The sequence below is a fragment of the Tachyglossus aculeatus genome, chromosome 19, assembly GCF_015852505.1.
Source record: "Tachyglossus aculeatus isolate mTacAcu1 chromosome 19, mTacAcu1.pri, whole genome shotgun sequence".
Taxonomy (NCBI): Eukaryota; Metazoa; Chordata; class Mammalia; order Monotremata; family Tachyglossidae; genus Tachyglossus; species Tachyglossus aculeatus.
The window spans coordinates 21202768-21220773 of NC_052084.1; the positions used below are offsets into that span (position 1 = coordinate 21202768).

The following is an 18006-nucleotide window of genomic DNA, read 5'->3' on the forward strand; positions in this document are numbered from 1 at the left end:
GTGCTCTTTCCACTGAGCCACGCTGCTTCTCTAATTTGATTTCTAATTTGATTTCCAGAAAGGTTGCTGGTACCTGACCTCAGCACATCTCAAGGTCTTTGGATTCTCAGTTCACTGTTTAGTGTGCTTCATTTTTCATTATCAGAAATTTTTCATTATCTATTTGATATTCGCCTTACCCCCAATCCCACAGCACTTATGTACATATCTTTGTTATGTATTATAAATTATTTATTCCTATTAAAGTCTGACTCCCCCTCTAGACTGTAAGCTCATTATGTGCAGGGAACATCTCAGCTAATTCTTTTTTAGATCACAGGCCTGCGAGTCAGGAGGTCTTGGGTTCTAATCCCTGCTGTGCTGCTTGTCTGCTGTGTGACATTGGACAAGTCACTTCTCTGAGCCTCTGTTCCTTCTCCTGTAAAATGGGGATTGAGGCTGTGAGCCCTTTATGGGACAGGGACTGTGTCCAACCGAATCACCTGGTATCTGCTCCAGTGTTTAGAACAGTACTTGGCACATAATAAGCGCTTATCAAATGCCACAATTATCATTATTATTATTATTACTCTCCCAATCATTTAGTATAGTACTCTGCAATTAGTAAGCACTCAGTACTTATGATTGATATGATTTTAGAAGGGCTTTGAAGATGGGGAGAGCATTTGATATGAGGGTGAGGGGTGAAGTGAGAGCAAGGCACAGTGAGGCAGTTGGCTTAAGGCTCCTGAATCTTACTTGGGAAAGACTGTCCTTTGTTGTGTTTTCAGGTCTACAGTGTAAAATTCTTTATGATGATCATGTTTTAGCCTGTGCCAAACGGTCTATTGACAACTTCACCATCGTGGCTATTAGAGAGAAAATTAGGGGATTAGCAGGGAAGTAAGAGGTATTAAATGATACAACTCGAACCTCAGAATGTCCCAAAGGGTAAACTTCAATTGGTTCCTTCATGCATTCTGTAGCCCAGACTGAAGGGACCACTGGCCTCACCCTGTAGTGTCATTTCTTATCATCCTGAGTAGCCCAAAAACCACTCTGCGACTGACTTACCCAAGGAAACCCCAAGGCAAAGAAAATGAATTTGTCCCTGAATCTCAAGGCTGGGTCATCTCTCATGTCTGGAGCTATTGTCGGCCCACAGCCAAGCACACAACCCTCAGCAGCAAAGCCTTATTACTCAGGTGGCTGTCCCGAAGGGCATGTGATACAGACAGTCCGTGCCAACATTTCAGTCCCCTTCTTCCCATGCTGTGCCCATCTTGGCCCTGCCTCATCTCTTCAAGGAGGTCCATTGGCCAGTGTCCCAGCTCTTTCTTTTCCTTCCTTCCTCCGGGCATCTCTTTTATAGTTCAAATGTTAGGCCATGTTCTTTGTCCACTCTGGGTCACCTCTTGCAGGGAGAACTATGGGCAACTTTTGTCCTAATTTCTCTACTGAGGTGGCACTAGAACTCATAACTATCCCTTATCCACATGTGCTAGTGCTGTGCTTCTATTTTATCATATCCCAGCCCCCTCCACAAATACTTCTTCAGTTTCCCATCCTAGGCTTGCTTCCATATCTTGTTTTGCCGTCAAAAACCCATCACTCCTTCTTTCCTTGTGCTCTCTGCCTCAGCACTTCGTGTACAGTTTGTTCAAGGTGTCCTTTGTTCTTTAACCTTGATAGATCTTGAACTAAAAAGAACATTGCTAAAAACCAATCCTTATCAATAGGCACATGTCATTTATTTTTACTTTTCCTTCAAAAGGAATCTCTACCCAACTAATGTGTTTTTGAGGAAAAAAAGGTGAGATTATGTGGAAAGGTCAGTGTTCAGAGCCATTGAAGTTCATAAGGATGTTACCTTAGCCTCTTAGTCCTCAAATAATTAATAACATATCCAAATTTAATCAAATATTACAAGTAGGCTACAGAATTCCACCATTTCTGTCAGTCAGTGTCATCCAGAAAATCTTGTTTAAAGTAATATAAATATATAAATTCAATTACTCCCCCTACAGCTTTTAGGTTTGAGCCTTTTTGTAATTAGACGAAACATTTTTCTGGTTTTTGTATTAGGCAAAAAAATATTTCCCAAATCTACATCTCTAACCATAATGTCTCTCTCTGCAGTGTCACATTTCCTCCTGCCCTCAGGACAATTCTGCTTGTATGTCCCCCTGACACCTCAAGCTTAACATGTCCAAAATAGCACTCTTTATCTTACCACCCAAACCCTGCCCTCCCCCAACTTTCCCATCACTGTAGGCAGCACCACCATCCTCTCTGTCTCACAAGCATGTAACCTTGGCATTATCCTCAACTCATCCCTCTTGTTCAACCCAGATATTGGTCTGTCACCAAACCCTGTCCATATAATCTTCACAACATTGCTAAAATCTGCCCTTTCCTCTCTATCCAAACTACTACCACATTAATCCAAGCTTATATCCTATCCTACATGAACAATTGCATCAGCCTCCTTGCCGACCTCCCCTCCTCCTATCTCTTGCCCAGTTCAGTCCATACTTCACTCTGCTGCCCGGATCATTTTTCTACAAAACGTTCAGTCCATGTTTCCGTGCTCCTCAAGAACGTTCAGTGGTTGCCCATCCACCTCACATCAAACCAAAAGTCCTTACGGTTGGCTTTAAAGCACTCAATCAGCTTGCCCCCTCCAAGTTTACCTCTCTGATTTCCTACTACAATCCAGCCCGCCCGCTTTGTCCTTTAATGCCAGCCTACTCATTGTACCTCAGCCTCTTCTATCTTGCCACCAGTCCCTCGCCCACCTTCTGCCTCTGGCCTGGAATGACAGACAATTCCTCTCCACGCCTTCAAAGCCTTATTAAAGTCACATCTCATCCAAGAGGCCTTCCCCAACTAAGCCCTCATTTCCCCTTCTCATCACCTGTGAACTTGGATTTGCGCCCTTTATTCAGCCCTCCATCAGCCCCACAGCACCTATGTACCTATCTGTAATTAATTTATTTGAATAAATGTCTTTGTCCCCCTCTAGACTGTTAGCTCACTGTGGGCAAGGGACATGTCTACCAACTCTGCTATACTGTACTCTCCCAAGTGCTTATTTCAGTGCTCTGCACACAGTAAGCACTCAATAAATGCAACTGATAGATTGGTTGTGTTCTAAACTTGTTTAAATGATGGTGCTTATTTAATCCTTTTGCTTCTTCTTTAGGTATGATCCAGATATTTTATTGGGTTATGAGATTCAAATGCATTCCTGGGGCTACCTCTTACAGAGAGCTGCAGCATTAAGCGTTGATTTGTGTCAGATGATCTCTCGTGTGCCCGGTATGTATCACTGTGAGTGTATTATATTTTAAATATAGAACAAGTGAAAAGGTAAACACGGCTAACCAAATAACTATTGTGTTTGAGGCTCATTCAGTTTTGCGCAAGGCGCACTGTGTTTTGGTTTGATTTTGTGATGTTTGGCATTAATTTTATCACTCTCTCAAATAAGACACCAGTGAAGTTTCTTGGGGAATCAGTTTGTGTCTACAGATTAGAAAGTTCATCACCTAAAGTAAAGGATTAAGGTTTTCAACCTTTCTTAGGCATTATACCCCAGCATTCTCAAGGTTTCACCTGAAGTACCCCAGTCTTACATACACATTCTGTCTCTCTCTCTCCCCCCACCACCCCCAAGCTCTGCCACTTGCTTGCTCGGTGACCTTGGACAAGTCACTTAACTTAGTTTCCTCCTCTGTAAAATGGGAATTAAATTCTACTCCCTCCTACTTAGTCTGGGAGCCCCAGGTGGGACAAGGACTGATTGTCACATATCTACCCCAGCACTTAGTACAGTGTGTGGCACACAGTAAGCCCTTAAAAAGTGTAATAACAATAGTAATAATACGATTACAATTATAAATTACTGCCAACAACTTCTCCTTGGGTTTTGTGGCCCTTTTCTTGCTTTGTCCTGTGAGAGGCTCAGATTCAGGGGTGTTAGTGTTTGTGGTAGTAGCATCGGTAGGAACAGTTTCTCTTTTTACTTATTCCATCGGCTGCTGCTCCACTCTTTGCTAGGCTTCCCAGAATTCTTTCATCATAAAGATGCATCATCTTGCATCATGAGAACTAGCGTGGCTCAGTGGAAAGAGCACGGGCTTTGGAGTCGGAGGTCATGGGTTCAAATCCTGCCTACGCCAGTTGTTAGCTGTGTGACTTTGGGCAAGTTATTTAACTTCTCTGTGCCTCAGTTACCTCATCAATAAAGTGGGAATTTAGACTGTGAACCCCCTGTGGGACAAACTGATCACCTTGTAAGCTCCCCAGCACTTAGAATACTGCTTTGCACATAGTAAGCACTTAATAAATGCCATTATTATTATTATTATTATTATTATTATTATTATTATTATTAAGAATCCAGCAAAAAGTACCTTTCCTGTGACATAGCCTTCTGCTACTGTTGTCACTGTGATGACACCTTAATCCAGTGCGTACCTAAATTGTTAAAAAGGCATTGCTCAAGGCAGCCTGGACAAAAGAAGAAACTCCTTAGAAAAGTAATAATAATAATAGTAGAAGACCACTCCATAATTCGAGATGATAAAAACTAGAGACTTAGAAAATTATGCTATTTGATAAGGCTGATAGCTGGGAGGTAATAGAATAAAATATGGGAGCTGTGTTGTCTGTTAAAAAAGGAGTTTGAAGCTAGAAAAATCAAACATAGGTACTTTTCAAACTCTGGAAGGAAGACATCAATAGACTATGCTTTGTTTGTTTTTACATCACCTAGATTTCACAGAGAATGTTTTTTTCTTGGTAACCTTAACCTTAAAAGTGGTCATGTAAAGAAGAAATGGGATTTGAGTTTATCACTTTATTGCTGCTTTCAGGGATCACTATAGGTACACTGCCTGGTGGAAAAAGCAAAGGCGTGGAAGTCCGAGGACCTGGGTTCTAATTCTGACTATGCCAATTGCCTGCTATACGACCTTGGACAAGTCACTTAACTTCTCTGTGCCTCAGTTTACTCACCTGTAAAACGGGGATTTAGTACCTTTTCTCTCTGTTCCTTAGCCGTGAGCCCCGTGTGGGACAGAGACTGTGGTCGACCTGATTATCTTGTATCTGCCCTAGTGCTTAGTACAGTGTTTTGCAAGTGCTTAAACTTAATAATAATGATAATGATAAAAATAAATAAAACAGTTACTTATCATGAAAAAAGAAAAAAAATGACTCCTGGCAAAAGTGCTAAATTTTTACTTTTGAATTCCTCTATCATCTTGATCAAAGCAGTAGGTTATCACAGTAGTCGCTATTGCCCCGTGCTATAAGAGCCACAGTTATGCAGTGCTTATGCAGTGTGTTCCATAGCCTACACCATGAATTTTGGCTTGTGGGGGTGTAGAGGTTGTAGGGTGATAGGGGTGTACCGTGAAGATGCCACCAGTTGCCTGAGAATTTGGGGGTTTTGAGACACCCTGGGAGTGATGCCTGATTACCTCAGTACCAATCAAAGCAAAAACGGGAAATGAGTTATAGCTCTGAAGCATTATACATATGGGCCCCCTAACACTTGACCCACCCCACCAACCTCGAAAGGGACCCTGAGCCAAATGTAGTAAGTTCTTGCAACTGGGCTTCGTCCACGCCAGGTCTGTGCAGGGCATCCAGGTCTCAAGAATCCCAAGTTCCTTTAAGACCCAGGGTCCTTGCAAGGATTTTAGACTGTGAGCCCACTGTTGGGTAGGGACTGTCTCTATATGTTGCCAATTTGTACTTCCCAAGCGCTTAGTACAGTGCTCTGCACATAGTAAGCACTCAATAAATACGATTGATGATGATGATGATGATTTCCGGTGGTATTAATCAGAGCCAAGGGCATGCTGGACTCTGGGATCAAAGTAGGCCATGGATCAGTCACCTGATTCCCTTGAGCAGGAATCCACCGTAGGGCCACTATTGTTGGGTTTTTTTTTTATTTGTTGGTTGTAATGGTATTTGTTAAGCATTTACTGTGTGCCAGGCATTGTACTAAGCACTGGGATAGATACAAGTTACTCAGGTTGCACTTAGGCAGTTTCCCACTTGGAGCTCACAATCTTAATCCCCATTTTATAGATGAAGTAACGGAGGCCCCGAGAGGTTAAGTGACTGGCCTAGGGTCACACAGCAGACAAATGGCGGAGCTGGGGTTAGAACCCAGATCCTTCTGATTCCCAGGTCTGAGCACACCCACAAAGAGATTGGAGCGTCTTGGACGCCTAGGCCACAGTACCCACTCTTGATGGGAATGGATCTCTTTGGGGGAGCCCCAAGGTGAATGATTTTTATAAGCCTGTCCACATTCTAATGCATTCTGTTTGCATTTCTGTAGATGATAAAAAGGAGAACAGATTTGCTGCTGAAAGAGATGAATATGGATCAGACACAATGAGTGAAATAAATATCGTTGGCCGCATTACCCTAAATCTTTGGAGAATTATGAGAAATGAGGTAAGGTACCTTGTTTAAAACTGTACCTGAAAGTGAGTGAGGTTGGATGAGTCATTCTTTTTAAAGCAAAATTTGATTCATTTTTTCCATCGTAACAGGTAAATCTGTATTATCCTTTTAAAATGTTTAAGGAATATTACTTTTCTGTGATGCAGAATGATCAGCTGTCTGTTTTCCTACTGATTTTCCTACTGGCCCTACTGAGAGCTCACCTCCTCCAGGAGGCCTTCCCAGACTGAGCCCCTTCCTTCCTCTCCCCCTCGTCCCCCTCTCCATCCCCTCCATCTTACCTCCTTCCCTTCCCCACAGCACCTGTATATATGTATATATGTTTGTACATATTTATTACTCTATTTATTTATTTTACTTGTACGTATCTATTCTATTTATTTTATCTTGCTGGTATGTGTGGTTTTGCTCCCCCTTTTAGACTGTGAGCCCACTGCTGGGTAGGGACTGTCTCTATATGTTACCAACTTGTACTTCCCAAGCACTTAGTACAGTGCTCTGCACACAGTAAGCGCTCAATAAATACGATTGATGAGGATGATGATGATTTTTGTCATAATAAATTTCGGCCCTAAAACACTCCTAGAATTCCTAGAAAAGTCAGTGCAACGGTTTTGCTTAACTTAGCCCGGGAATATTTTTCTTTCCATCATAAATCACATACCTTTCCCCTAATACAATTCTACATCTTTTGGCTGAACATATTGAAGCCAATCTTGAAACAGAAGAAACTTAAGCAAGCTATAGAAAGAAACTGGGATCTGTTTCCTGAAGATTTTTAAAGCTAGCATAGAATAGAGTATAAATCTAAACCCTCTGGGTGATTTAGGGGAACTTCTCCTTGGACTGGAAAACTAAGATGGATGTCTTCTGGACCACCCTAAAGCTGTTATTTTAATATGTAAACAAACTCCCTGATTTGGTTGACTTCGTTTATAGACTGTAAGAGTCTTGACTCTGCTGACCACCCCCTTCTCTTAGAAACATTATCCAACCTCAGCTTCACTGACACTGTTTTCTCCAGGTTCTCCTCCTAGTCTCTCTGGATGCTCATTCTCAGTCTCTTTTTCGGGCTCCTCCTCTGCCTCTCACCCCCTAACTGTGGGTGGCCCTCAAGTTTCAGTTCTGAGTCCCCCTTATATTCTCCATCTACCTCCACACCCTTGGAAAACTCATTCACTCCCATGGCTTCAGCTATCACCTCTAAGAAGATGATTCCCAAATCAACATCTCCAGCCCTGATCTGTCTCCCTCTCTGAGTCTCACATTTCCTCCTGCTTTCAAGACATCTCTACTTGGATGTCCTGCCATCACCTCAGACTTAACATGTCCAAAACAGAACTCCTTATCTTCCAACCCAAACCCTGCCCTCCCCCGTGACTTTCCCATCACTGTATACAACACCACCTGTCACACAAGCCTGTAACCATGTCGTTGTTGACTCCTCTCCCTCTTTCAACCCAAACATTAATCCATCACTAAATCCATCATTAGTCAGTTCAACCTCCACAATATCACTAAAATCTGCCCTTTCCTCTCCATCCATACTGCTGCCAATGTTAATCCAATCACTTATCCTTTCCTGCCTTGATTACTGTATCGGCCTCCTGCTTACCTCCCAGCCTCTTGTCTCTCCCCACTCCATACTTCACTCTGCTACCTGGACCATTTTTCTCCAAAAATGTTCAGGCTTTGTTTTCCCACTCCTCAAGAACCTCCAGTGGTTGCCCATCCACCTATGCATCAGAAAGAAACTCCCTCCCAACAACTTTAAAGCGCTCAATCACCTTGCCTCCTCCTACTCTCCTGCTACAACCCAACCCTCAAACTCTTCTCTAATGCCCTCCTACTCACTGTTCTTCAATCCCGTCTATCTCGCCATCGACCTCCTGCCCATATCCTGCCTCTGGCCTGGAATGCCCTCCCTTTTCATATCCAACAGACAATTACCCTCCCCACTCTCAAAGCCTTATTGAAGGCACGTCTTCTCCGAGGCCTTCCCTCACTAAGCTCTCATTTCCTCTTTTCCCACCCCCTTCTGCTTCTCCTTGACTTGATCCCTTTATTCACCACCCCTGCCACCAACAGGGGTATACATCTGTAATTTATTTTTTTATATTAATGGCTGTCTCCTCTAGACCATAAGCTCACTGTAGGCAGAGAAAGTGTCTGTTACACTGTTGTGTTGTACTCTTCCAAGCATGAGGAGCAGCATGGCCTAGTAGATAGAGCACGGTCCTGGGAGTCAGAAAGTCATGGGTTCTAATTCCGGCTCCGTCACTTGTCTGCTGTGTGATCTTGGGCAAGTCACTTAACTTCTCTGTGGCTCAGTTTCCTCATCTGTAAAATAGGGATTAAAACTGTGAGCCCCATGTGGGACAGGGACTGTGTCCAACCCAATTATCTTGTATCTACCCCAGCACTCAGGACAGTGCCTGGCACATAGTAAGTGCTTAACAAATCCCATAATTATTATTATTACTTAGTATAGTGCTCCGCACACAGTGAGTGCTCAATAAATATGATTGATTAATTGATAGACTGTAAGCCCCTGGTATCAATCAATCAATCATATTTATTGAGCGCTTACTGTGTGCAGAGCACTGTACTAAGCGCTTGGGAAGTACAAGTTGGCAACATATAGAGACAGTCCCTACCCAACAGTGGACTCACAGTCTAAAAGGGGGAGACAGAGAACAAAATCAAACATACTAACAAAATAAAATAAATAGAATGGATATGTACAATTAAAATAAATAAATAGAGTAATAAATATGTGCAAACATATATACAGGTGCTGGTATGCAGGAAACATTTCAACCAATTTGTATTGTACTCTCCAAAGCTGTCAGTACAGTGCTCTGCACACAGCAAGTGCTTAATAAACACCATTAATTGATTAGTGGATTGATTTGTGCTGCTTTCAAGCATCTAAAGGTCTTGACAATTTTACCATCGTCTGTGTAAGAGAACTCTAGCGTTGTATCTGAATGGGACGTATTTTAATCTTGCAGTTAGACACTGAAGACCTCACATTTTTCTTACCTCCTGTATAGGGGTGCTTGCTGATTCTTCAGCACTGTGTTCACTTTTTAATTCTCGTTGGCAGGAAAGGGACTGTATTTGACCTAATCAGACGGCCTGCATCTTTTTCTTTCAGTTCATTGGGTCATTTATGGAGTCTTTGTCTTGAAGAGGACAGGTCTGTTCCAGAGCCCCCAAAGATTTCTAGCCTCTTTAAATAAGTTAGGGATGCTGTATGGTTGAGGTCATTCAAGCTTTCTCAGAACAGAAGATTCCAGAACAGGCTTACCCTCCCTGGCCTGATCCAAAACTGGCATGATTTGGCACCCCAAAGGATTTTCAGAGCAAGCCCTGGGTCTGGACCAAATCTCTGGTCCTGCAGTTATTCATCAGGTCTACAAAAACACAACTTGGGTGTACATCAGTGTTTTCCTGCATCGCCTTTTGGGAGCTAAAATATTACAGAACATGCTAATCCCAGCTGTATGTATTTCTTCATTCTAGACTTTGTGGCATTTTTCATCTCAGTAACATGGGCCAGCAGAGCAATTTTGAATACAGTTGACATTAGATTGATCAGTAGAGCCTTCAATGGGTCCGACATAACTGATATTGGTGTCAGAATAATTAATCTTCATAATGTTGTGCTCGTAGTATACACTCAGCAAACACCTGATGGAGATACTAATAATGTTTTTATTTGTAAAATTTAACTTTTCAAAAGAAAAGCACTTCAGGATGAACATCTTCCTGAATGGACTCTCCTGAAAAAATAGTGAGGGATTTTTCAAATCGGACTTACTCTGTGTCATCAGTTTACATTTAAACCTATTAAGAATAGATATTAATTCTCTATTTCACCTAAGGCTCTTCAACATATTACTGATTGATTGCTGCAGTTGAAAACTTAACATATTTCTGGCTCTTATTCCATTTCATTCCTTCATCTTTATTGCTGGGGAAGCAGCCTGGAAACAGGGGAAAGAGCACGGGCCTGGGTTCTAATCCCACCTCTGACACTCATCTGATGTGTGACTTTGGGCAAGTCACTTAACTTCTCTGTGCCGCAGTTATCTCATCTATGAAAAGAGGATTAAGACTGTGAGCCAGCCCACTGTGGAACATGGGCTGTGTCCATCCTGCTTATCTTGTATCTACCCCAGATCTTAGTACAGTGCCTGGCCCATCAATTAATCACATTTATTGAGTACTTACTGTTTACCGAGCACTATACTAATTGTACGTGGGAGAGAGCAGTTTAATAGAGAAGGTAGACATGTTCCCTGTCCACAGCAAGCTGACAGTTTAGAGGGTGAGATAAATATTGATATGAATAAATACATTGGATCACGGATGTGGACATAAGTGCTGCAGAGCTGAGGGAGGATGCAGAAAGGAGTAGGAGAAGAGGAAATAAGGGACTAGGCGGGAAAGGCCTCTTGGACTACATGTGCTTTTAATAAGTTGGGGAGAGTGTTTTTCTGTCAGATATGAAGAGGGAGGGCCTTCCAGGCCAGAGGCAGGACATGTGTGAGGGATCGGTGGCAAGATAATAATAATAATGATAATGATGGTATTTGTTAAACGCTTACTGTGTGCCAAGCACTGTTAATCAGGTTGTCCCACGTGGGGCTCATAGTCTTAATCCCCATTTTACAGATGAGGTAACTGAGGCACAGAGAAGTTAAGTGACTTGCCCAAAATCACACAAAATCTGACTCCCAAGCCCGTGCTCGTTCCACTAAGCTGCGCCGCTTCTCATGAGATTGAGGTACAGTGAGTAGGTTGGTGTTAGAGGAGTGAAGCATGAGGGCTGGCTTGTAATAATAATAATAATAATGATGATGGCATTTATTAAGCGCTTACTATGTGCAAAGCACTGTTCTAAGCGCTGGGGAGGTTACAAGATGATGAGGTTGTCCCATGGGGGGCTCACAGTCTTCATCCCCATTTTACAGGTGAGGAAACTGAGGCTCAGAGAGGTTAAGTGACTTGCCCGCAGTCACACAGCAGACATGTGGCAGAGGCGGGATTAGAACCCATGACCTCTGACTCCCAAACCCGGTCTCTTGCCACTGAGCCACGCTGCTTCTAAGGAAGGAAGGGGCAAAGTGTTTGACCGTGTTTGTTTGAATGCTATGGTAAGAAGTTTCTGTTTGATGTGGAGGTGGGTGGGCAACCACTGGAGGTTCTTGAAGAGTGGGGAGGCGTGGACTGAACCGTTTTATAGAACAGGGATCCAGGCAGCAGAGTGATGTATGGACTGGTGGGGAGAGATAGGAGGCAGGGAGGTCAGCAAGGAAGCTGATGAAATAAATCAAGATGCTTGGATTTGCATGGTAGCAGTCTGGTTGGAGAGGAAAGGGTGGATTTTAGTTATTTGAAAAGCAGGAAGGCAGTGTTTATTGGACAGGCCACAGTCCTGGGCGTCAGAAGGAACTGGGTTCTAATCCCGGCTCTCCCACTTATCTGCTGCATGACCTTGAACAAGTCATTTACCTCAACTCTACACTGGGGAATGAGACGGTGAGTCACACGTGGGATAGGGACTGTGCCCAACCTGATCAACTTGTATCTGTCCCGGTGTTTACTACAGTGCCTGGTACATTGTGAGCGCTTAACAAATACCATCAAAAAATTCACTTCTGATCCCTTTAATTCCCACTAATTTTTTTTTAATTATTATTTTTATTAATTTATTGGAACACTGTTAGTAATAGTGTTAGTAGTCTTTGTGTTCATTGAGCTCCTACTTCTCTCAGTGGTATCTGTTGAGCTCTTATTGTGTGCAGAATTCCATAATAAGTACTTGGGAGAGTCCAGTAGATAAGTAGTCTTGATCCTGTCCTCAAGCAGCTTACAGTCTAATGGGAAAGGCAGACATTAAAATAAATAACAGGTTGGTGGAGTAATAATAATAATAATGTATTTGTTGAGTGCTTACTATGTGCCATACATGGTTCTAAGTGCTGGGGTAGATACAAGGTAATCAGGTTGTCCCACATGGAGCTCCCAGTCTTAATCCCCATTTTACAGATGAGGTAACTGAGACACAGAGAAGTGAGGTGATTTGCCCAAAGTCACACAGCGGAACCGGGATTAAAACCCACAACCTCTGACTCCCTATCCCATGCTCTTCCCCCCCAAGCATGCTGTTTCTCGTGTAACTTAGTATGTAGATATGAACGGATGTGTCCAGGAGGTGGGGTTGGGATGAGGATCTAAGATTTTATTGGGGATGAACTCAAATGCATGGGTGGTGAGGGAAAGTAGCATGCGGAAATGAGAAGATTAGTCCGGAAAGGCTTCCAGGAGGAGATGTCACTTTAGTAGGGCTTTGAAGGTGGGGAAAAACAGAGTTCTGTCAGAAGTGAAGGATGGGAGAGTTCCTGGCAAGAAGGAGGGCGGGAGGAAAGGATCTATGACAAGAGAGACCAGAGGGAAACACAGTGTGTAGGTTGAAGTGGGTGAAATTGAGTGAAGTGGGTGTTCTGCATTAGCCTAATCTGTTGGGGGTGGCGGGGGAGCGGGAATGACTTGTAAGAAGCTTGAGAATCAATGAATCAATCTTATTGATTGAGTGCTTACTGTGCATTCATTCATTCAGTCGTATTGAGCGCTTACTGTGTATGGAGTGCTGTACTAAGTGCTTGGAAAGTACAGTTCAGCAACAAAAAGAGACAATCCCTACCAACAATGGCTCATAGTCTAGAAGGGGGGAGCTAGGCATTAATATGAATAAATAAATTAGGGATAGGAACATGAGTCTTGCGGGCTGGGATGGAGTGAATTTGGAGCAAATCCAAGCACAACAGGCGGGAGGGCTTAGTCGGCATATCTGTGATTTTCCCCGTCATTTTAAAAGGCATTTGCCCTGGATTTGACTCCAGGGTTTATTTAGGTGGCATCTCACAACCACTGCAGAGAAGAGTCAGTGTTAAAACTATTCTCCACCGAAAGATTTCGTGGAACTAATCAGAACACTACTGGAAAGGGGAGGGGGCTACGATCCAAAATCAGCAGTCGGTGCTAGACCAGAAATACCTATAAGGGGTAACCTTCCTCCGATCAGAACCATCCTAAAGAAAAGGAGGAGCCTTGGATTGCTTCACCTTTGCTTTTCAGTCCCAAAGGAACTCTAGAACATACCCTGATGATGTTCAGATAATTAGCTGCCACTGTCTTGGGACCGGATAGAGGTGGTTCACCCAAAGGCACTGGAAGCCTTTGGGAGGTTTTACTGCCAACTGGAATCTCAAGGGCTCAGTGGGCATTTGGGGAAATAAACTAATTGCCTCAACTTTTTCCCCAAAGTAGTGCTGTCATCTCCCCTCGTTATAGAAAAGAGCAATAAAAATATACACTACATATTCAGAATTATCTGAGGCTGAATCTTAAGTCTCCCTTAGCAGACAGTGGGTAGACAAATCTGCAACAGAATTTTTGAAAATCCCAGATTTTCCACAAATTGACCCTAGTCTGGTACTGGTATTTAATTTAAGATGGGTTGTTCTGATATTTAACAACATCCGCATAGACATTATCCACATATCTTTCCTCCTTGTGAAAGGGCCTTCAGATGGAGGTTCCTCTGAAAAACAACACAGTTCTTCAACTTCAGTTTGTGGGAAGGCAAGGGAGACTCTGTGCCACCTTCACTTAACCCCTGCAGTACCAATTAATCCATGGCTGTAATTGAGTGCTTATTGTGTGCATAGCACTGTACTGAGTGCTTGGGAAAGTACAATGTAGCAGCGTTGATAGACATGTTCCTTGCCCAAAACTACATCAATATAAATAAATAAGTAAACTATGGATCTGTACATAGTGCTGTGGGGCTTAGGGTAGGGTGAATAGAGGGCAAATCCCAGTGCTAGGATGATGAAAAGGGGAAATGGGGATTTTCACGGAAGGCTTCTAGGAGGAGCTGTGCTTTGAAGGTGGGAGGGTGTTCCAGGCCAGAGGCAGGACCTGGGCGAGAGGACGGCGGCAAGAGGAGGGAATTGTGCGGGCTGGGTTGTAGTAGGAAATCAGGGAGGTAAGGTAGGAGGGGGGCGAGGTGATTGAGTATGTTGAAGCAGCTGATGAGGAGTTTCTGTTTGATGCCACTGGAAGTTCTTGAGGAATGGGAAAGCATGGACCTAATGGTTTTGCAAAAAAACGATCCAGGCAGCAGAGTGAGGTATGGATTGGAATAGGGAGAGAGAGAAGGCAGGGAAATCAGCAAGGAGGCTGATGCAGTAATCTAGGTGGGCTAGGATAAATGCTTGTATTAATGTGGCAGCAGTTTAGATGGAGAGGAAAGGCCAAATTTCAGTAATGTTGTGAAGGTTAAACTGACAGGAATTGGTGACGGATTGAATGTGGGGGTTGAATGAGAGAGATGAGTTAAGGATAAGAAAATGCCAAAATTATGGGCTTGTGAAACAGGAAGGATAGTGGTGCTCCCTACAGTAATGGGAAAGTCATGGGTAGGACAGGGTTTGGGTGGGAAGATAAGGAGTTCTGTTTTGGACATGTTAAGTTTGAGGTGATGGGGGCAGGATTGTTCTGTGACGGCAGGAGGAAATGTGACACTGCAGAGAAGGAGATAGATCGGAGCTGGAGATGTAGATTTGGGAATCGTCCATATAGAGATGGTGGTTGAAGCCATAGGAGTGAATGGATTTTCTAAAGGAGTGGGTGTAGGTGGAGAATAGGAAGGGATCCAGAACTCAGCCTTGAGGGACTCCCACAGTTAGAGGGCAGGAGGCAGAGGAGGAGCCCATGAAGAAAGAGACTGAGTGGCCAGAGGGATGGGAGGAGAACCAGGAAAGTAGTCATGTCCATATCCTTAGATTGAAAATAAATAATTTATTTTTATGTCTGTCTTCGCTGCTATTTGGTAAGCTTCCTTAAGGACAGAGAGCATGTCTAGTTATTCCATTGTTCCCAAGCACTTAGTACAGTAAGTGCTTAATACCATTGGGGAATCGAGTGATCCTGCCATATACTGCTAAAATGGAGAAGGCGAAATGAGGAGCAGCAGGCATCCCTTCCACAAGTTTGGAACATTCAGAAAATCGTGGCCGTTGTATATCTGGATCACCTGCTAGAGCATTGAGGAGCCTGAAGGTGTTCTGCAGTGTGCTGTAGCTCTTACTGTTTTCACTGTTGTCCTTGTTTTCGTACGTTCTTTTTGCTGTTCCTTTTTTCGTAGTTTGCCCATTTCCCATCCTCCCCACCTTTCCCCTTATTCTTGGGTCACAACCCCCTCGCAGAGCCAAGCACAGTGTCTGAGTGATTATCCTTGTGCCTTTCTCCTGTGCTCTGCACGCAGTAGGTAGACCCACTGTAAATCAGTCAACCAGTGGTATTTGTTGAGTGCTTAGTGCTTGGGAGAGTACAGTGCGGTAGAGTTGGTAGACCCAAACCCTGTCCGCAAGGAGCTTACAGGCTGCAGTTTACAGTAAAGACTATTGAGTGAATGAATATAATGTCCCTTCAGGCTCGGGTCTCCTCCTGCCTTCAGGACATCTCCATCTGGATGTCTGCCTGCCATCTAAAACTCAGTATGTCCAAGACTGAACTCCTTATCCTCCCTCCCCAACCCTGCCCTCTCCCTGACTTTCCCATCACTGTAGACGGCACTACCATCCTTCCTGTCTCACAAGCCCGCAACCTCGGTGTCATCCTCGACTCTGCTCTCTCGTTCACCCCTCACATCCAATCTGTCACCAAAACCTGCCGGTCTCACCTCCGCAACCTCGCCAAGATCTGCCCTTTCCTCTCCATCCAAACCACTACCTTGCTGGTTCAATCTCTCATCCTATCCCGACTGGATTACTGCATCAGCCTCCTCTCTGATCTCCCATCCTCCTGTCTCTCCCCACTTCAGTCTATACTTCACTCTGCTTCCCGGATCATCTTTGTGCAGAAACGGTCTGGGCATGTTACTCCCCTCCTCAAAAATCTCCAGTGGCTACCAGTCAACCTACACATCAGGCAGAAACTCCTCACCCACGGCTTCAAGGCTCTCCATCACCTCACCCCCTCCTACCTCACCTCCCTCCTTTCCTTCTGCAGCCCAGCCCGCACCCTCCGCTTCTCTGTCACTAACCTCCTCACTGGGCCTCAATCTTGCCCGTCCCGCTGTCGACCCCCGGCCCACGTCCTCCCCTTGTCCTGGAATGCCCTCCCTACGCACATCCGCCAAGCTAGCTTTCTTCCTCCCTTCAAAGCCCTACTGAGAGCTCACCTCCTCCAGGAGGCCTTCCCTGACTGAGCCCCCTCTTTTCTCTCCCCCTCCCCTGCCGCCCTACCTCCTTCCCCTCCCCACAGCACCTGTATGTATGTTTGTACAGATTTATTACTCTATTTTACTTGTACATATTTACTATTTATTTTGTCAGTGATGTGCATCTAGCTTTACTTCTGTTTATTCTGATGACTTGACACCTGACCACATGTTTTGTTTTGTTTTGTTGTCTGTCTCCCCCTCATAGACTGTGAGCCCGTTGTTGGGTAGGGACCATCTCTATATGTTGCCAACTTGTACTTCCCAAGTGCTAAGTACAGTGCTCTGCACACAGTAAGCGCTCAGTAAATATGATTGAATGAATGAATGAATAAGGAAGAGATAAAGAAAGAGATTAGGGTTTTTGATAAGAGAGTATATATCCCTACCAACCTACAAAGAAACTGTTCAGAGTTCCCTCAGCTGAGGAATCTTAAGCATTCCCCCTTTTCACAGCCTGGATTCACAAGCTGATAGTTCTGTGATGAGTATCTATGTGAGTATATAGTATGGAAAATGAGATCAGTGGTATTTATTGAGTGCTAACTATGTGCATAGTACTGTATTAAGCGCTTGGGAAAGTACAATACGATAGAGTTGGTAGATATGATCCCTGCCCCAAAGTTTCTTTGCCTGGGGCCCTATTATGGAATCTAACATACCATTTAGTAGTAATAATATTAATAATAATGATGGTATTTGTTAAGTGCTTACTATGTGCCAAGTACTGTTCTAAGCTCGGGGGTAATCAGGTTGTCCCACATGGGGCTCACAGTCTTAATCCCCATTTTACAGATGAGGTAATTGAGGCACAGAGAAGTTAAGAGACTTGCCCAAAGTCACACAGCTGATAAGTGGTGAACCAAGATTAGAAACCACATTCATTCATTCATTCAATTGTATTTATTGAGTGCTTACTGTGTGCAGAGCACTGTACTAAGCGCTTGGGAAGTACAAGTTGCCAACATATAGAGACGGTCCCTACCCAGCAAAGGGCTCACAGTCTTCATCTGACTCCCAAGCCCGTGCTCTTTCCACTGAGCCACACTGCTCAATTATTAAGTATATTGATTATGTGTAACTGTTCAACTTCCCAGAACTCCAGCACAGTCGAGGCTGAAGCAGGATTAGACTGAGGTGTTCAAAATCCCATAGAAACATGGATTTTGGCAATCCCGTTCCCCACTAATCCACCCTGGGCCCTTCAGCAATTGGTCTAACCATGAAATTAAAAA

General features: G+C 43.8%; 1 protein-coding gene across 1 annotated transcript in view; it reads left to right on the forward strand.

Moving 5' to 3' along the window:
- REV3L (REV3 like, DNA directed polymerase zeta catalytic subunit) overlaps positions 1-18006 on the forward strand; it is a 226776-nt gene that overhangs the window by 166396 nt on the left and 42374 nt on the right. Inside the window, exons 19-20 of the mRNA XM_038761479.1 lie at positions 3185-3300; positions 6344-6462. Coding sequence (XP_038617407.1) covers positions 3185-3300; positions 6344-6462 — 235 coding nt within the window. The remainder of the gene's footprint in view (positions 1-3184; positions 3301-6343; positions 6463-18006) is intronic.